This window comes from Pleurodeles waltl, chromosome 1_2 (genome assembly GCF_031143425.1).
Source record: "Pleurodeles waltl isolate 20211129_DDA chromosome 1_2, aPleWal1.hap1.20221129, whole genome shotgun sequence".
NCBI classification, from domain to species: Eukaryota; Metazoa; Chordata; class Amphibia; order Caudata; family Salamandridae; genus Pleurodeles; species Pleurodeles waltl.
This window is the reverse complement of record NC_090437.1, coordinates 293,399,338-293,420,282: the sequence shown is the minus strand read 5'-3', so window position 1 is coordinate 293,420,282 and position 20,945 is coordinate 293,399,338. Positions and strand designations below refer to the sequence as shown.

General features: G+C 41.7%; 1 protein-coding gene across 1 annotated transcript in view; it reads right to left on the bottom strand.

The window, feature by feature from the left end:
- EIF4E (eukaryotic translation initiation factor 4E) overlaps nt 1-20,714 on the bottom strand; it is a 374,004-nt gene extending 353,290 nt beyond the window's left edge. Inside the window, exon 1 of the mRNA XM_069238309.1 lies at nt 20,561-20,714. Within this exon, the coding sequence (XP_069094410.1) occupies nt 20,561-20,626 (66 nt within the window). The 5' untranslated portion in view covers nt 20,627-20,714. The remainder of the gene's footprint in view (nt 1-20,560) is intronic.
- Between the last annotated feature and the right edge of the window lie 231 nt (nt 20,715-20,945).

Sequence of the window (20,945 nt, the reverse complement as noted above, 5' to 3'; positions counted from 1 at the left end):
ACTAGTGGGCCTGCAGCACTGATTGTGCCACCCACTTAAGTAGCCGTGTAAAAATGCATCAGGTCTGCCACTGCAGAGCCTATGCGTGCAGTTTCACTACACCTTCGACTTGCCATTCAAAACCTCTTGTCCAGCCTTAAATTCCACTTATCTTACATAAAAGTCGTCCTAAGGTATGCCCTGGGTAGCCTAGGGCAGAGTGCCATGTAAGTAAAAGGCAGGACATGTACTGGTAAGATCTACATGTCCTGGCAGTGAAAACCCCCCAAAGTCGTTTTTCATTACTGTGAGGCCTGATCCCTCATAGGACAGCATTGGGAATTACTTAAAATACATTCCAGTATCTGCCTAACGACAGCAGAGTCACAGGCTGTGCTGCCCAACGACTATGCTCTGCGCAGCCTGCCAATGGCACACCGCATTCACTTTCCTGAAGCCTGTAGATAACGCAGTGCCCCGAGTCAGACATAATATCTAACACCATGCTCCCGCCGACAAAAATGTTCTCCAAGGGTACTGTTGAGCTGACCCTGCATGGGTTCTGTAGCAACCTTCCCTCCAGCTCAGTCAGCCTGGATTTTGATTTTGCACCGGTCCCACACAACCTAAAGTAACCTAACCGCCAGTGACTTCTAAGCACTGTTTTCACATTTAATGTTCAAAAATTAATCTCTACTACTTTTTATTGGATTTTTGTTGTTTTAGTCTTGTTTTAATCAGATAAATAAATATATATATATATTTTTTTTAAACTTACGTGAAGTCTTTTTGTGGTGTTTTCATTGAGATACTATGCTTAAAGTGTGTTGCTGAAATACTTTACATAGTGTCTCTTAAATTAAGCCTGACTGCTCGGTGCCAAGCTAACAGAGTGAGCACAGGTTAATTTAGGGTGTGTATCTGACCTAGCTGACTAGGATTGTAGACCGTACTTGGATAGGGCGATTACCTCTGCCAACTAGAAATCCAATTTCTAACATCCATGTATTCAGTAAGTGCTGTCTTCGCAGTCCCAGTGAACAGAAACATACTGGGTGGGGGGGGCGGGGGGGCAGTGTCCCCATTGTATGAGGACCATGTACCAAAACGTTTGCATGCTTCCTAGCACAGCCTCTCCACTTATGTGTCTCCTTTTGGGAATTACTACAGAAGTACATACCTTTCTTTCTGGTAGCCAGTAGGGGCAGATTTGGTGACCGTCAGTGCGAAGCACGATCTTGTTTAGCTATCAGGTACCCAATGCCAGCTAACAGCCTGTGGTGCATAGTGTTTAGTTTAGCCAACCACCCATTGTCCCAATTAGTGACACTTTAAGGTTCGGCTCCGCCACTACTCGAGGCATGTATATAATCTGTGCATGAACTGAGACCCAGCAAGTTTTACTGCTGGGCAGGACCGGATAACATGATAGAAGGATACCACGGGGGTCGCCATATCGTGTGCAGCCAAGGAAACACATGCCCTCAATCCTCCAGAGCCTATCCAGCTATAATATATACACTGAAAATAGGAAAATTGTATCCAGATGGCTTCTTAACAGTGGCAGTAGCTCTTCCAAGTACTGTGGCTATAGTCTGAAATCCAGGTTGTTTTCTCTCAAAAACAGACAATTATTGAAGGGGAGCATCTTGACCTCATAATACAGCTGCTACACCCAAACCAATACCATATGGTAACCGGACATTTCTTAAACACCACACATTGTGGACTACCTCCACAGGTAGGCAAGCGAGGTCTGGTTGAAGTATTTTAAAAATGATTAAGGGCAAATGATACAGGTCATTTTGTAAAATATACTATCTGTGGCAGTGAATTCATTTTAAATAAAGGCCCACTTAACATATTTTAGATTGAGAGTGTCTCAAGTGCCAGTTGATGCAACATAGGAAAAAACAATACTTCTCCAGCACCTCTCCTGGTCAAATGTGATGTATGTACCCAAGTATTTAAAATGAGTCACTGATATGTGCAGCCAAGGTGTGTCTAAATGTGTCTCTGGCTCAACACCCTCCAAGGGTAGCAGGCCAGACTTGTGCCAATGTATTCCAAGCTTCAAAGTGTTGCCACACACTTAGTACTTTCATTATTGTGGCACAGACATCTGTGGCTTGTGAAGATGTAATTACCTATGGTTCGCATTCAAGGCCACTCAGTCCTTCACCACAGTCAAGGCCCCACATCTATGCATCCTGGCCTACCCATTCGCCAAAGGTTCTATAACTAGGGTGCAGAGCAGGGGTGAACAAAAGTTACCCGTGTTGTCACTCATCCTTTTGGACAACACCTAGACATTGTTTTGTTGATGCAGATCCTAGCCCAAAGGGAAGAGTAAAGTAGGCGTTCCTAAGCAATAAACCTCTGGCCATAAATCATTCTGTCTTCATCAGATCACAAATGTTGGCTATTATTCAAAGCTCCATGTCTCGGTTAGGTAACTGATTCAACACTTTGCTAGTCTTATACCCCATATCCTATAGCCTATCTTGTGACTTAACCCATGACTTTTTAGACATGGAAAGCAACATCTCTTTTAGTGACAGCCACACCACTTCCAGATGCCATAACACCTCAGAGTTTCCTCTCTCATCATGTGATCTTTCGGGTGTACTAACAACATCTGTAGGTCTCTGCACTTTTGTTCTTTCCCTCTATACAAACATACTTGTGTGAGGTATTGCTTACCATTACCTTCGGGGCCTCTCAAAGTGTGTCAGCCAAAGCTACAGATGGTTTAGTTCTAGATAGTCCTATATTCCCTCCTGGATCCACTCCAAACAGTGATCATCAAGGAGTCTCCAGGATTTCAAACGCCAGTGACTACCCCCAATCTATTGAGAGGCACCTTGGAAGCAGGGATGTGAAATTCCTATTGCCCGACACCCTGAACATAATGTTTGGGGATCAAGGTCAACAAGTTTTGATGTTTATTTTGTCCTTAGGACAAGTAGGCCCACCCCTGAAGCACAAACCCTTTGGCTCCCAGTTCACAGAGAAGGGAACGGTCTGCAGTTGAGGTAATGTGTGTCCATATGTTAATTCTGTCTGAAATTGAATTTATGGATCATTAATTTAAAAAACTTAATTATTAGGGTGAGTGCTGTAAATAAACATTTTAAGGTCACACTGCACTACTTGACAGTGGTACCAGTAAAAAAAAAAAAGTGCGCACGTTTGAAAAGTTTAATATGAGGTTTGGTGTAATGCTCTCCGATTAGATGCTAATGTTTGCAGAAGCTCTTAAGCAAGAGTGATGATTCTTTACTTTCAGAATAAAAAGTTTTAAAAATTGCAAGTAGAAAAAAAATGTTTCACTACTATGGAATTTTAGGTGCTATTTCTTTGAGGCGCCACTTAGTAAAATGTCTGGACACATGCTAGAATTCAATTCCTAGTATAAATTCAGTGTAACCATTTTGACAAGATAACGGGAAGCATGAAAATAAACAAGCACTGGCAAAGCCAACTGATCTGACGTTTTTTGTGAGTCCTTTGGTTTCATCAATGTATGTCTTGTTTTGATATGGCTTTTTTAATACTTTATTTTTGTTGGAGCTGCCAGGCCCTCTCCATTCTAAAACGCTGGCAAAAAGAAAAAAAAATGTGGTCTCAAAAAGCACACATTGCCAACAGTGGCGTAACAAAGGCCCCTCATCCGCCTCCAGGTGCCCCTCCCAACAAAGCACCTGCCCTGAGTTAGTCTTGAGGGTAGGCGCTTCATGTTCTTTGCAGGGCCCCCCGCTCTCCATCAGTTTTGTTATGCCACTGATTGCCACAGGGGTTCCTGACACTAAACATAACTACTTTGTGTGCCAATATGCTCCTTGTGGAAGAGCAGAATGCGATCACTCCCAGTAAAGTGGGCCAATGGAGAGAGAACTAGAAGTTGAATAAAAACAAAATGTCTTTGTTAACGCCAGACCTAATTAGGGACCTGATTCTTTGGGGGGGAAAAAATTACATTAAAAAAAAAGAAATCACCAAAGTGTCTTTGAATAATTGGCTTTTGTGAATTCTCAAGAACTTAAAGAAGCAGACCCGGAACTCGTACTACTAGAAAATGTTTGTGAACTGTATATTAGCACAAGCAAGTATGCATGTCAGGGATGTGGAATTCCTATCGCCTGACGCCCGGGACATCTTGTTTGGGGTCAAGGGCAACAAGTTTTTATGTTTACTTTGTCCTTGGGACAAGTAGGCCCAACCCCCTGCAGCACAAACCCTTTGGTTGCTTGTTTACAGAGAGTGGAATTCTCTGCAGTTGAGGTAATGTGTTTCCAAAAGATAATGCTGTTCGAACTTGTATATATGGTTCATTATTTGAAAGCCTTCATTATTAGGGTGAGTGCTGTAAATAAATGTTTTAAGGTCACACTTCACTACTGACGTTGGTTCCAGTACAAACAAAAAAAAAACATGCACACACGTTTGAAAAGTTTAGGCTAAGAGGCTAAGTATAATGCTCCCAGAATGCTCTCTGATTATATGCAAATGAAGTGTCATTTAGTAAAATGTGTTGATGCATGCTAGTATTTCCCAAAAATATTTCTAATGGAAAATCAGTGTAACCATTTTCAACACGATTATGGGAAGCATGAAAATAAACAAACACTGACAAAGCCAACTGATCTGACATATTTTTATAAGTCTTTTAGTTTCATCAATGCGTGTCTTGTTTTGACATGGCTTTTGTAACACTTTATTCTTGTGGGAGCTACCAGGCCCTCAACATTGTAAAAAACATTGGCAAAACCCCCCCAAAAAGTTTTTGAACTCTTAAAGCACACGTTGCCACCAGCGGCATAACAAAGGCCCCGCAGCCGCCCTCCAGGGGGCCCCTCCAGCACAGCACCTGCCCTGAGTGAGTCTGGAGAGGGGGCTCCTTCATGTTCTTTGCAAAGGGGCACCCTCCAGTTTTGTTATGTCACTGATTGCCACTGTAGTTCCTGACACTGAACAAAACTACTTTGTGTGGCAATATGCTCCTTGTGGAAGAGCAGAATGCGATCGCTCACAGTAAAGCCAGCCGAAAGAGAGAGAAATAGAAGTTTAATAAAAACAAAATGTCTTTGTTAACACCAGACCTAATTAGGGACCAAGACCCACATGTAGGTAGCTTTTTGCATGTCGCAAACAGCGACTTTCGCTGTTTGCGTCATGCAAAAAGCACATTGCGATACACAAACCCAGTTTTGCGATTCAGTAACCTGGTTACCGAATCACAAAACGGGTTTGCGACTCGCAATTGGTAAGGGGTATTCCCTTCCTAATTGCAACTCGCAGTGCAATGTAGGATTGTTTTGTGACCGCGGGCGCAAACCAATCGCAGTTTGCACCCATTTCAAATGGGTGCTAACACTTTCGCAAAAGGGAAGGGATCCCCATGGGACCCCTTCCCCATTGTGAATGTCACTGTAAACATTTGCTCTGAAAAAATGAAACGAAAACGTTTCATTTTTCGTTTTTGTTATGCATCTCGTTTTCCTTTAAGGAAAACGGGCTGCATTACAAAAACAAACAAAAAAAACTGCTTTATTGAAAAGCAGTCACAGACATGGTGGTCTGCTGTCTCCAGCAGGCCACCATTCGCGAGGGGGTCGCAAATTGCGACCCACCTCATGATTATTCATGAGGTGGGCATTTGCGAAGCCCTTGCGAATCACAGATGGTGTCAAGGACACCATCCTACATTCGGATTTGCGACTCGCAATTTGCAGGTCACAAATCTGAACCTACCTACATGTGGCCCCAAATTCTTAAAGAAAGTCACAAAAGTGCACCCATGGTATATGTCGTACCCCTATAAAATATTTGTGAACTGTATTTTAGCATGGGTAAATACGATGTGTAGATTTGCTCATGTGAAAATCTATTGAGCATTTGCAAGTTCATTTTCCCTCCAGCCACTTTCTTCCCAACCCTGGAAGAAGTTCTAATTCTGCCATTGTCAGGAGTAAATGTCCAACCTTTCTTATTATGGGAAAATGTTAGAGAGAAGCTGGTAAAAATCTTTAAAACATGCAGGTTAGTAGGTTTGCAGACTCAAAGGCATTCCAGCCCTGAAACTATTGCTTACTGCTTCCTCCAGCCCCAGTATGCAGATCTGCAGAAAGGTGGCAAAATAAGGAAATTGCTACAGTAGCGATTGAAACTCCAAGTATTCAAGCCCTACTATGGTAGTAGCCCTGGCATAATCAGAGAGGCTATTAATTGCTGCCATAATTTGTCGCCACACTACATGGCACCAAAGGGACAAGTAGATCTTTTTACAGGACAAGTAGATTTGAGAAGCAACCTGTCCCCTGGAACAGTAGATATTTTAATAAATTCCACACCCCTGCATGTGTATATTTGCTCATGTGAAAATCTACTGAGTGTTTTACAAGTTGACTTTCCCTCCAACCACTCCCCCCCCACCCCCCACCCCCAACCCTGGAAGAACTACTTCAGCCCTTGTCAGGAGTAAATTTCCAACCTTTCTCATAGGAAAGGATGAGAGAAGAGGTGGTGAAAATCCTTAAAATATGCAATTTAGTAGATTGGCAGACTCAAAGGCATTCCAGCCTTGGAACTATTGCCTACTGCTTCCTCCAGCCTCAGTGTGTAGATCTGCGGAAAAGTGGCAAAATAAGGAAATTGCAAGCATTCAAGCCCCAGTATAGTAGCATCCCTGGCATAATCAGATGCTATTATCGGAGCTCTTACATAATGAGATTGCTGACATAATTTGTCACCAACGGGACAAGTAGAGTTTTTTTTTTTTTTTAAATAAAATCTGACAAGTAGATTTCAGAAGCAACCCATCCCATGGACAAGTAGATATTTTATTAAATCCCACACCCCTGTTGAAGGATGGTGGAGTTTGGCAAATGAGTGAGGAGAAAGGGAAGGGGCCCTAGATGAAGCAATCACAGGACCTTACCGTGCCTTCTTAAGGTCTCTTCAGACACCAAAACCTCTTGCGACAGACCATGAGGCAGCCAAAACCTGCATCAAAAAAAAAAAAAAAAAAAAAAAAAAAAACTTGCAGGCCGTGGACCTTCCCCCCCCCCAAATGCCATACACAGCAATTAGGACAGCTCAAAAAGACCAAGAATGGGGTCCCGGGACTGCCAGCCTCTCACTCCCATCAGCCCTGAAAATATTTGGTGTCGGGACTCTGTAGAGAGTCAGGATTGTGCTGCATCAAAGTGGCTGATCAAGAGCTCCTCTAGCTCACAACTGCCAACATGGCCACCAGCCTGGTGTCTTAATCTTTGGACTTTTAAAAGAGAAGGAACTTATCAAGATTTTTATTTATTCCATGTCAGCATATGTTTTATAAACTTTACTTTGGAAACTCAGATAAAATATCCATTTGTCAGTTCCACCTAAAAGAAACTGAGTTCAGCAAAAGGTCCCTAAGATCATCATAATGCACGGGGAGAGTTTCATCTTATTCCTCTAGATTATTACTACAGCACCTGGAAATCACTAATATGTCCAATAACGTTTTATCCCATTCATGTTTCAAAGACAAGCCCTTTTAGAACAAGCAATTATTTTCCTTTAGGCAATTTAACTACCTTAAAACTCAAGTAAAAAAAATAAAATGACCTATTCTGCACTAGTAACCTACACTCCTGATTTATGTAATTATTCACCATCACAACCTAATCTGCCACCATCTTATGAGGAATTCCATTTAAAAACCAAGCCAAAAGGTCAAAGAATTTTGTAATGACTTCTATGTAAACAATTTATTGCCTCAGCACAGAGATAAAGTAGATAAGAGATACTAGATATAATTAAATAGGCTTAAAAAAATAAAATAAAAAAAAACACTACACATCTAGCTTCTTCACTGTCGCCAAACCCACACTTAATTTCCAACAAGACAACATATTTCCAGTCACAGTGAAGACTCGGTTGCTTTTATGTGCACCCTCAATTAAAGACTGGGCTTCTCTTCATGCCGAAGGATACACTATTGTGGATAATAGCTTATCAAATTGGAAAACATTTTTATTAAAAACTGAATATTAATCCAGCCACATAAATATGAAGTGGAGGTTCAGCTGTCGGCACCAAAGCTGAATGACAGCAACAGTTTTCTCAAAACATTCTTAGAACTGTTAGTAAGGTTTCTAAGGCAACATTTCTAGCTGTACATTTGTATTTCAATATGTAAGACTATGCCGACAAGCCGCCAGAAATCGATGGACTTTCATTCACAAACACATCCATCAAATAGTTTACTAACAATAAAAGGTTCAAAATCTGGTGCACATTTAAAAGATAAATAAAAAAAACTGTAAGGCTACCTGGTATTACAACAGATGCTTTGGCTCCAAAAATGTAATTCCAGTTGCGTGTTTTGAATTTTTCCATGGACACCTCTGGCTACTCCGGCCAGGTGAAACCAATAGTCACTCAGGCCTAGCTTAGATAACCATATTTGTATATGAGAGCCAAGAGATCATCCTGCCTGCTTGCCCAACCAATAGCTCTGTAAGACAGTCCCTGCATGGGGCCAGGTCTTTGGTTGTCAACAGCCTAATCCACTATAGGAAAGCTTTCAACGCAGTAATATCAGAAATCGACCTGAGATACCGATCAAATCTCAGTGAAAAAGTTGGAGCACTCGTAGGGAGTTCCAGAAGTGACTTTATGATAACATTTTCTGATATTTCGCTAGATTACAATGACCCCATAGATCCGCCAATACAGTGACACCCCCTTTGAAATCTTACAATAGTCCCTGCTCTATACTTTAATGCCAATGTGCGTTTCTCTATCTGGGGATAACTATTTGTGGAGTTAAGCCGTACTCCTAGACGGATGAATTCAAGGACTCCCTAGTGCCTCTCCTTCTAGAATAACCTTCCCATTCATTTTTTTTTTTTTTTTTTTTTTAACAGGCACTACATATCATACAATTTGTAGTGTTGCTATGGATCTCCAAGCAGTGGCCTTTGTCAGTTTGAGAGAGAAACAAAATATAGTCTGTGAAAAGCAGACCAGGGCTTTTTTTTTTTTGTTTGTTTTTTTTACCAGACATTTTGGGAGATTACGTTTTGCAATCTAGGAGGTAACAGATATACCCACTTATGTATGATAGTAAAAGAGTAGGGGGCCAACATGCACCTTTGATGGACCCCTCTTCTAATGGGTCTGTTTCCCACCTAACTCAACAAAATGTTAACACATACAGTGCCTGAATTAAAAACAGGAGACTAACTGGGACTCCCAGCTTTCCCGAGACCTCCCTCCCCCCAAGAATTTGACTCTTGAGACAAGATCTAAAGCAGCACAGAGGTCCACAAATAACGATGCTCGTTCTACATCCACTGACTTCCATTTTATGGCCAAGAATCCTAAGACTTTATTGATTGTGCTTATACTAGGTCGAAATCCTGCCTGTAAATATGTTAGTACCTGCTCTGTGGATATCCAGCCTCAGAGCCTTGGTAAAATCTGCATACTATAAACTTTTTGCAGATTATCTATCAAACATCTGGGGGCGGTAATTTACTAGAATTAATTTATCTCCCTTTTTGAACTGGAATCAAACTTCCAAGAACTTGGAAATGCGAACCTACAGCTATGGCATTAGAAATAGTTGATGTACAACCCCCAAATCCGAGGTTCAGAGCAGAACAAGTCTGCCGGAATGTTGTCCAACCCTTGGACTTTCCCTAACTTTTGGGCCTGTATTAGTGCTATGGCGGCTTCTTAAGTGAAGGAAACCAATTCTCTGTTATGCAGTTTCTTACTAGTAGGAGAAACAATGTCTAATTTGTGGTCGCAGGAAGGTGTATCTGCTTAAAGAGTTAAGAAATGCTCTTCCCAAGCCCTTATAACATCCAGGGCAGGCATAGTTTTGAAGCCTATCCTGAGCAACTAGTATCCTTTGCTTTTATTTCAGTTAGTTGATCTTTCCAAATACTAACTTTCTTTTTGGATATGAAATTCCTCTAAGACAATTCTATAAATCTTTCATATCCTCAACTGATTTAGATATAAACTTCCGACCTCATTATCCGTTTGTCAATTTAATAGATTTAGGAACTGCAGTGAACTCTTGATCTGATAGATCCCTTACTCAAGATCCCTTCTAATCCAGGGTAATAGGGATGTGGTCACTGCCATGGCAGTCTGACCACCGTGTCTACCATTTTATGCAACATCTCTAAACCCAATAATACGTTGTCAATGTTGCTTTTACAAGTACCCCTTTCAAAGGTGGATTTGGCCCTACTGTAGGGGGATAATCGCACATTACATGTTCTTAAATCATTTGGCAGCATTAAATCTACTATATGGACAGCAGCTAAACTCATTTTGGGGTCTTCCTTAATTCAGAATATACAGGGACTCCCTAATGTTTATCTTTTTCCTTGGTCAATTGCAGAAGACCCCATAGGGCTCAAAACTTGCATTAAAGGTTCCCTGCTATAATCACATGGTGACTCAAGCTAGATCCACCAAAGGAGTTTAAGGTTATCATGGTCTGTCATGTTTTTGTAAAGGGGGATGATCTATTGAAGATGTTTATAATAAAAATAGGGTCCCAGCCTTGGAGGATAGACTTAAACACAAGTAAATCTAGGGAATAAGTATAGATTACCTTGATCAAACAAGAGATACTTTTATCAGTATAGTTAGCACTCCTGAGGGTCTGCCTGCTTTCAAAGACAATACTTCTATACTATGTTAGGAAGGCCTGTCAGTAGATCTTTGTAATAGCCCAGGTCTCCTGAAAGGTAAAAATATTAAACTGGTCTATAAATAAGCCTCAATCCTCCTCTTCCAGTTTAGATAGAATGCCTGCTATGTTTCAGCTAACTAGGGATGAAGATAAGTCAGGATTTTTGGGATGTTTTATTATGAGGGGGTATTTGTTGCTGCCATCAATCTAGGCATGCTAGGGCTGTTGTCTCTTGGCACTAAGGAATTGTAGTAGTGTAAGGAAATGCCTCCTTGGCATGGTTACCCCCTGACTTTTTGCCTTTGCTGATGCTATGTTTTGAATTGGAAGTGTGCTGAGGCCTGCTAACCAGGCCCCAGCACCAGTGTTCTTTCCCTAACCTGTACTTTTGATTCCACAATTGGCACACCCTGGCATCCAGATAAGTCCCTTGTAACTGGTACCTCTGGTACCAAGGGCCCTGATGCCAGGGAAGGTCTCTAAGGGCTGCAGCATGTATTATGCCACCCTGGAGACCCCTCACTCAGCACAGACACACTGCTTGCCAGCTTGTGTGTGCTAGTGAGAACAAAATGAGTAAGTCGACATGGCACTCCCCTCAGGGTGCCATGCCAGCCTCTCACTGCCTATGCAGTATAGGTAAGACACCCCTCTAGCAGGCCTTACAGCCCTAAGGCAGGGTGCACTATACCATAGGTGAGGGCACCAGTGCATGAGCACTGTGCCCCTACAGTGTCTAAGCAATACCTTAGACATTGTAAGTGCAGGGTAGCCATAAGACTATATGGTCTGGGAGTCTGTTTTACACGAACTCCACAGCACCATAATGGCTACACTGAAAACTGGGAAGTTTGGTATCAAACTTCTCAGCACAATAAATGCACACTGATGCCAGTGTACATTTTATTGTAAAATACACCACAGAGGGCACCTTAGAGGTGCCCCCTGAAACTTAACCGACTATCTGTGTAGGCTGACTGGTTCCAGCAGCCTGCCACACTAGAGACATGTTGCTGGCCCCATGGGGAGAGTGCCTTTGTCACTCTGAGGCCAGTAACAAAGCCTGCACTGGGTGGAGATGCTAACACCTCCCCCAGGCAGGAGCTGTAACACCTGGCGGTGAGCCTCAAAGGCTCACCCCTTTGTCACAGCACCGCAGGACACTCCAGCTTAGTGGAGTTGCCCGCCCCCTCCGGCCACGGCCCCCACTTTTGGCGGCAAGGCTGGAGGAAACAAAGAAAGCAACAAGGAGAAGTCACTGGCCAGTCAGGACAGCCCCTAAGGTGTCCTGAGCTGAAGTGACTAACTTTTAGAAATACTCCATCTTGCAGATGGAGGATTCCCCCAATAGGATGAGGGATGTGACCCCCTCCCCTTGGGAGGAGGCACAAAGAGGGTGTACTCACCCTCAGGGCTAGTAGCCATTGGCTACTAACCCCCCAGACCTAAACACGCCCTTAAATTTAGTATTTAAGGGCTCTCCCTGAACCTAAGAAACTAGATTCCTGCAACTACAAGAAGAAGGACTGCCGAGCTGACAAACCCCTGCAGAGGAAGAACAGAAGACACCAACTGCCTTGGCCCCAGACTTACCGGCATGTCTCCTGCCTTCCAAAGAACCCTGCTCCAGCGACGCTTTCCAAGGGACCAGCGACCTCTGAATCCTCCGAGGACTGCCCTGCTTCGAAAAAGACAAGAAACTCCCGAGGACAGCGGCACTGCTCCAAAAGAACTGCAACTTTGTTACAAGGAGCAGCTTTAAAGACCCCTGCAACTCCCCGCAAGAAGCGTGAGACTTGCAACACTGCACCCGGCGACCCCGACTCGACTGGTGGAGAACAACCAACTCAGGGAGGACCCTCCGGCGACTCTACGACTGTGAGTAACCAAAGTTGTCCCCCCTGAGCCCCCACAGCGACGCCTGCAGAGGGAATCCCCAGGATCCCCCTGACCGCGACTGTCTGAACTCCATTTCCCGACGGCTGGAAAAGACCCTGCACCCGCAGCCCCCAGCCCCTAAAGAAACGGAACTTCTGTGCAGGAGTGACCCCCAGGAGGCCCTCTCCCTTGCCCAGGTGGTGGCTACCCCGAGGAGCCCCCCCCTTGCCTGCATCGCTGAAGAGACCCCTTGGTCTCCCATTGAAAACTGAAGGAAACCCGACGCGTGTTTGCACACTGCACCCGGCCGCCCCAGCGCTTCTGAGGGTGTACTTTCTGTGCTACTTTGTGTCCCCCCCGGTGCCCTACAAAACCCCCCCTGGTCTGCCCTCCGAAGACGCGGGTACTTACCTGCTGGCAGACTGGACCCGGGGCACCCCCTTCTCTCCATTATAGCCTATGTGTTTTGGGCACCTCTTTGACCTTTGCACCTGACCGGCCCTGAGCTGCTGGTGTGATAACTTTGGGGTTGCTCTGAACCCCCAACGGTGGGCTACCTTGGACCAAAAACTCAAACCTGTAAGTGACTTACTTACCTGTGAAAACTAACAATAACTTACCTCCCCCAGGAACTGTGAAAATTGCACTGTGTCCACTTTTAAAACAGCTTATTGTGTTTTATGTAAAAAGTATACATGCTAAAGTAATGATTCAAAGTTCCTAGAGTACTTACCTGCAATACCTTTCAAAAGAGCTATTACATGTAAAATTTGAACCTGTGGTTCTTAAAATAAACTAAGAAAAGATATTTTTCTATAACAAAACCTATTGGCTGGATTTGTCTCGGAGTGTGTGTACCTCATTTATTGTCTATGTGTATGTACAACAAATGCTTAACACTACTCCTTGGATAAGCCTACTGCTCGACCACACTACCACAAAATAGAGCATTAGTATTATCTCTTTTTACCACTATTTTACCTCTAAGGGGAACCCTTGGACTCTGTGCATGCTATTCCTTACTTTGAAATAGCACATACAGAGCCAACTTCCTACAAGTAGTCACTCTGGTTACCTGAAATTGAAACAAATGTCCCTACGCCAAAACTGTACTGCCTAACATCTTCACCAAGAGAAAAAGAAGACATAGGGAGTAGCGAGGTTAATCTAGGGGATAGTCAACCAGCCAATGACCATCTGATTTCTTCTTAGTGGCCAAACCACCACTCCCAACCTTTATCTTGGATGAGCTAGGGTCCAAGGGTTTAAGCTTGAAACGAATTTCGGACCCACTGAGAGAAGAAAGGTGGTTGGTCCACTGATGATAAACCATCAACCAAATCGGCAGTGGCTAAATTCAGTTAAATTGAGTGCCAATTTGGCCCTGTGAGGCATTTTAGATGTACAGCGTCTGAGCAGATGATTGAACAACTCTGGCTGGTATGTCTTCTCCAATACAGGACTTTGTTCTTCAACAAATCATTGCTTTCAATGGACCCCGAAGTTAACCTCAGAACCTTCGCAATAAATACTGAGAACTAACTCTAGGATAAGAGTGCCTCAGGTTACGGTTGGTATGGGGAATATCAGAAATTTGGTAGTTGAGTTCCCCTGTTATTCACCGACCAAGCAAATTGAGGATGGCTGGGTTGAGCAGTGACTCTCGGCCATAAGAGGAGGGGACTCTAATTGTTGATGCGGAAGTGGTAATAAAGGGGTAAGGTACTGCTTCCATTATTAGAGTACTGGATGTATCTTCCATCATGAGATGGACTCCTGATGGATCTCCATACTGTACACATTGCAGATAGAAGGGCCCACACAGCCATGTGGGTGAAATTTGAGGTCCTGATAGTTTACTGAGAGTGTTCACCACCCCCAAGAAAAATTGTTTCAAATTGGTAACTTTGGTCTTTAAATCATGAATCAGGTCCACCATTTCCTCAAAAGTGGGAGGATGGACAATGAGAAAGAACAGTGGATGTGGAACTAGAAACATTTTCTGTGGAGGAAGGTCAGGGGAAGGGTTCAGAAAGAACAGTGTTCGTTTGTAGGTCCAAAGAAGAAGATTTGTTTTTTTTTTTTTGTTTTTTTTTTATAAATTGAGATAGTTCAGCAGGTTTTGTGTTTTTAAGGACTGTGGCACTTTTCCTAAATATTTCAGGAACTTTTCCCCCCTTTTTTAGTCTGACGGGCTTTTCTTCAGCTGAAAAAAGTGTGTGTGTGTGTGGGGGGGGGGGGGGGGGTGTAGTGCTTGAGCACTATATAAAGCACCCGTCGTAAGCAGCTGCAGAAAATCAGAACACACAGATGGAGCCCGGGACAGCGAGTCCACTAGGACACTGGAATCCCAGATTGTAAGCTTGCCAGGAGAGTTACAGGTAACTCTGTTTTTTTTATGACTAATTCTTCCCATACATTTGTCTCCTATTTTCATAAGATTTTGCACCAATCAGTGACAACTTGAAAACTTACGTTTTTCGCAACAGCTCTATAAGCATTAATAGAAATCTGACTGGCTAAAGCAGCAGCTGAGGAACACCCAGTCAGGAGCCAGCACTAGCATTCAATAACACCACAAAGAGTAATTTCCTTCACAGTTAGAAGCAATTCACTGCCTGTCAATTTCTTTGGATGCCACAATGGAATTGGACAAATGAACACACAACATATTTCATCTTAGGGCTATAGAAGATTAAGTCAAGAGCAAATCAAATGCTTGGCACAATAATGGGTACTAAGATCTAAATAGAGACTACATTGCGTTTTTAGGAATCAGGACAGTCATTTAGTATCTTTTATCAGCTCACAGCCATAGTGCACAATTTATTCAACATGTTCTTCATTGGTTTCCTTCATAGCCAACAAATATGTATTCACCGGTTTCAGTTTCACACATTAACCCAAGTTTTCTTACACTACTTGAGCTTATTAGAACGTTTCCACGTACATTTTATAAATTCATAAAACCGGATTACAACTGAATGCAAGAGGTTAAACAAAAACGAAGTATATAATCTATAATAAATGTTTACTGATTTTAATTAAGACAGCGCAACTAGTACTTCCGTATATTAAACGTTACCAAAACAAAAATAAATAAATCTTGATTTTCCAGCACTACAAGACTGGGCTCCTGGACCCACCTTTCTGTCCTTACCAAGTACTCAAATATTCCTCACAGAGGAAGATTTCTAAATTTAAAATTAATATAAAATACTCTAAATTCACACCTGAGACAATTTTTTTTTTAATACAACTGCATTCCTCCCATGCTCCCAAATGTAAGAGTGCAGGATTTGTATTAACACTGTACAAAATGTTTAAATGTTTTGTTTAGCAATTTTCTGAACCATAACTGACCAATTTAGACTTAAAGTCTTAGTTAAGATTTAAACAAACAAAGATGCGAGTTTGGTGTACAAAGATTCCCTCAGTATCATTTCAGATTTCTTTGAATATTAGCTTTTTAAAAATTACACTTGGAACTTTAAAAAGGGATTAAAATAAGGATCACTTGAGATAATGCTTGAAAGCGTACTGTGGTCAAACCCATTCCCAGCCAAACTGTTGACTTAGTCGAAAAACAATGTCAAAATATGCCTTCCACTACTGCAGCTTTTTAAAAAAAAAAAAAAAATTAAGTAAAAGGTTGTGCTTCAATAAGTGCGATTGCAGATAATTTAGAAGTACAAAATTTCATTGGAGAAGGAACATATTTCACCATAATATTGTAGCAAGCTCATCCCAGCAACTAACTTATGCTAGTTGGAATTTACAAGGGCTGGACAAAAATATTAGTAGTCATAATGACTCCCAGATAAATACGAATGCTTAGCAATTTTAATCCATTTATGATTAAAAATACCATTATCCCAAGCTGACAGTCCATGAGCCATCATAAGCATCAATTATCTTATTCACGCTTACCAAAAAATTGTGCATCTGCATATTTGCCAGATGCACCTGTCTTTGCAACCCCACTAAAATGAGATTGATTATAACAAAATCATCTGCATCCTAAAGGTGGATATATCCTAATCTCCCAATTTGGAAAAGAGGGACAGAATGATGTGATATAATTGGGCAGATCTGATACATAATGTGAAAAAGTAATTGTGATAATTAACAGCTTGTCATAAGGGCATCCTGGAAAGGGATTCCAGAAGAAAACTAATTTGTTCATCCCAGTAGTATGTGAACCCAGGAGTTAAAGTGAAGATTCATTCATGGTAAAAGTGAGTGATAAGGAATGCTTAAGAAGACTAACATTCACACCATCAAATGTGCTACTAATAATCAACAAAGGCTACAAACAATTTCACTTTATTTCCTGCATACATTTTGCAAACATAATATTGTTTGTTGTGAAACAAATCTAACTTAAAGCCTCGTCTTTAAGGGCTGAACGCTGTTTAAGACAGAGCTAGTCCACAGGTTAAAGCAAAATCAGTGTAGCAAATATATTTCATGTTACACCCAGCAAGAAAACAGGTTAGTTGATTGGATCTCTCGGTTTTATGCAAGGTACGATATAGCTTATTTACCAGAAATACAGTTTTAAAGGCAGAAACATGTGGAAACGTGCTTAAATAACTGGGCCCAGGCTAATGATGTTTATTTTTAACAGTGTAACTGATATTTATCACGTCCTTTGGTGTGTGAATTATTCATAGGTAAAATTGTTAACTAAATTATTAGTTATTTGTTCCATGCAAGACAATGTAGTACTATACCTATTTAAATCAACACTAACAATTAGTTTCATTTATCAGAATGTTATTTTATTGTAACTTTGCTTAAGATCAAAACTACACAAAACCAAAAATCACATCAATCTATGGCTAGGAGCATTTACTGCCAACATATTGCAGATTGGGTTTCTAGTTCCAATATGATGATGTTTTGAGAAACATTTCACTATAAAAATATTTCTCTGGGTCCAAAAAGGGTAGATTAATGGAAGGATAATAAGAGATTGAAAACATTAAGTAACAACACCCATATTTAAGCTAAGTTAAAGAATGAAGATGTGCCAGGACGACCATTCAGTATTAATATATATTGTTCATCTTCCGCAATATTTTGTGTATATGAATAAAATAAAAGAAAGTATGTTTACAAACTTGTTTTCCTAAAAAATACCTACCTGTCAATGTGTAAATGATTATAGCACTTGTAACCAAGTGCTTCACTATTGGAATATTGCAGAAGATATATATTATATATTTTATTCATAAAAAAAAACTAATTTACAGCCAAATCTAAAGACTGAGTTTGTAAATACTTATCAATTCATATACATATGGGACCTGTATCTCACATTTTGTATAAGCGTATTATGTTAAAATCTTTGCGTATGCATACATTTTCTATGTTGTAACTGTTTTTGGAAGCTCTATTTGAAAGAGAGAAGAATTTACTTCACATAGACAATAAAAATGCAGTCAATTAACAAGCAACAACCTCTGCTTCTCCAAGTATAGTTACCAATTCGTCTGGTTTCAAAGTAAAAATCGTAGGTAGAAGAATAGATTGAATGTCCAGAAGAAGGTGAACAATAAGACCTTTCGTCCAAAACAACTCATTTTTAATTTTACAATCTTTATGCATGGATCAATTGCATGTGACAAAACTGATTCATAAATGGACAAAGACGCAATTTAGCAGATGTGATATTTTTAAAAACAGATTAATTTGTCTGATGTTTAATTCTTCCTGTGATTTACTTATTTACGTTAACTTATGTCTTGGAATGAGTATCAGTATATACTTTTTTTAATAAATGCTATTTGAGAACATTTCATATCGACTTTTTTTTATACATATGGCAACAGTATAGTTTTTGCACATGGTTCATTGAGTAAACTTAAGAGCTACATTACTTTATAACCTTTGTGTGTGTCATTTCTTTTTTGGACTTATTTTGATGATTACCTGACAGAACAAACTCGTTATTTTTTTTTTATTTTTTTTTTAAACCCTTGTACTGACAGATTGCTCACTGTGGCTAACAGACTACCAGGGATGGAGGGCAGCGTGAGGTATGCAACTCTGCATTATTTACTGCTTTCAGAATGCTCAAGAGTCACAGTTGACCACAGGGAAAAGTGATCTTATTATCTATGCTATCTGCCTGTTGTGGCACCCTCACACAAATGTGGTAACATCAGCAGTGACGACACCAAGCTCTACAGTCTGTCATCTGCTGGGAAGCCACTGGTTGCCTAAAATTCACACCACGCCATTCCATCTTTGTTACACCAAAGTAATGAAGATGAGAATATATATATATCCGATATTTGTAGTTCTACAGTATAAATGCACAGGTTCCAAATGCTGTTTAACACTAATCTATCCAACTGTCCCCTTCAAACCCCAACATTTCATGAGTCAGAATAGAAGCGATTATTAGACACTGAACAATTAGCTGGCATGCAAGAAACAAAATTAGAACCATGAAAGGATGTTGACATCTAGACATGAAATGTTTATAATGAATCACACACTAAAAATATGCTGGAAATGATTGCTATGTGACAGGAATTGGGTACTACTAAAAATATGCTGGAAATGATTGCTATGTGACAGGAATTGGGTACTTAGGAAAACGGCAGCTACAATGTGACCATCTATAATTATACTTTACTACATACCAACTTAAGTAGAAGAAACAGTGCCATTCAGGACGTTGACTGAGGTGGGATGCATTAAAGCGCTTCCCGCACATTTGTAAATTTACATTACATTAAATGACAACTAAATTAACACCTTAAAAAAGGTATTTCAGGAAACAACTACTAGGTCAACTGAGGCAAACTTAACACCACCTATTATTAAGTAAAGTGGTTGACCAGTCAGAGAATGGTGTCACCAACATGAATTCCATAATTAAAAATCACAAAAGGCTGGCCACGCGCTTTACACCCGGCTCAAGAATCAAGGGTATCCACAGTACTAGTAAGCTAATAGGTAGCCTGTGGTGATCAAGACCCCGGCACCTCCACTCCACCCCATACTCCTAATTGCAAAATGTCAGCTCCCAAGGTGAGCAGCAAGGGAGTATAAGCTAGGGCCCAGCAAGAGATTTAAATAGCCATGCTGAAGCAAGTCCCGGGCACTGCCCAGAAAGGTCAAAACTGGATACTGCGGGCCCCTGCTACAGACTTCCTCTGTACTTAACGAAAATCAATAGGAAACGTGGTGATCGCACGTTTACGAGATTCCTGTATCCTTAAGCGGGCTATAAAGGAGCACCATCCAAAGACACCAGATAAGTCTGACAAAGTTTTAAAGACTACGGTTTCCTGTTCCAGATGCTGAAAGAGAAAGGACGGCCACGTGTGTAACAAAGTTCCATACGAGTAAAACAAACCGGGTGGACTTAACTTGAAACCAAATTTAGGTAGATGTTAAAAATGATTATTTTCATTCAAAAGCGTGTTTCACTCAGCCTTAATAAAAAAAAAAAAAAAAAAAAAAGTTCACTTGATCAAATAGGAAACAAAATGCTTTCCCAAACCGAAGCCACAACAGGGCCAGCGGAAGAAACCCAATTTAGAGATGACATAAATGGTGACCTCAGCCACAGCAGGCAAGCCAGTGTTCACTCTGACCCAAGAGGGCCGCTGGCACCGGCTTGAGCGGGGGCGGGGTAATGGAAGGCATGCAGCAATACTTTAAGAAAATAGATGAACACGAACAGCAAGAAAAGACCTGATCGGTAGAGGGAGGTTCGGTTACATCAGGTACAAGGACCATCTCTACAGGGTGTAAAAGAAACAGGCCTAAGGCGGAGTCAGTGTAGGACTGCCCGACTCCTGATTTAGTTTAAAAACGTTCCACGAAAACCCACACTCCTTGCACTCCTACTTCTCCCAGTATATGCTTCCCCGTAATAATACCGGGCGACGGGGGTTGGATGACAATTCCAGTTCGCCCCGTCCCCGAATCGCGCGTGCTACCCCCTCCTCCCATCAGCTAACGAAGACTCACCGGTTCCACGGCCGCCATCTTACATCGATCTGCTCGCGCACACTGCGGACCGGGACACCACAGCATTCAAACCCGGTTGGTTTGAAGATACCCACGTGACATACAAGGCCGTTGCAGCCGATGGCTGGGGCGCGTGCGCAGCGCGTAGTCTGCTGGGTAGTGTAGTGCCCAACGCTATCGACTTCCCCTCCTGTTGCGTTCCACTTCCACGCGCTTCTCAGGGAAGGGTGACCTGGCGCGTGATCCCTGCGCCATGACGTTGAACGGGGGGGTGGCAGAGACGTCAGGGACTTTGGTGTGGCTGTTGAATTGAAAGGATGCATTATATCTTTTAAAAAAATGGACTTGAGATAGTTTAATTTAGAGGGGGATCTCAAGGGGCTGA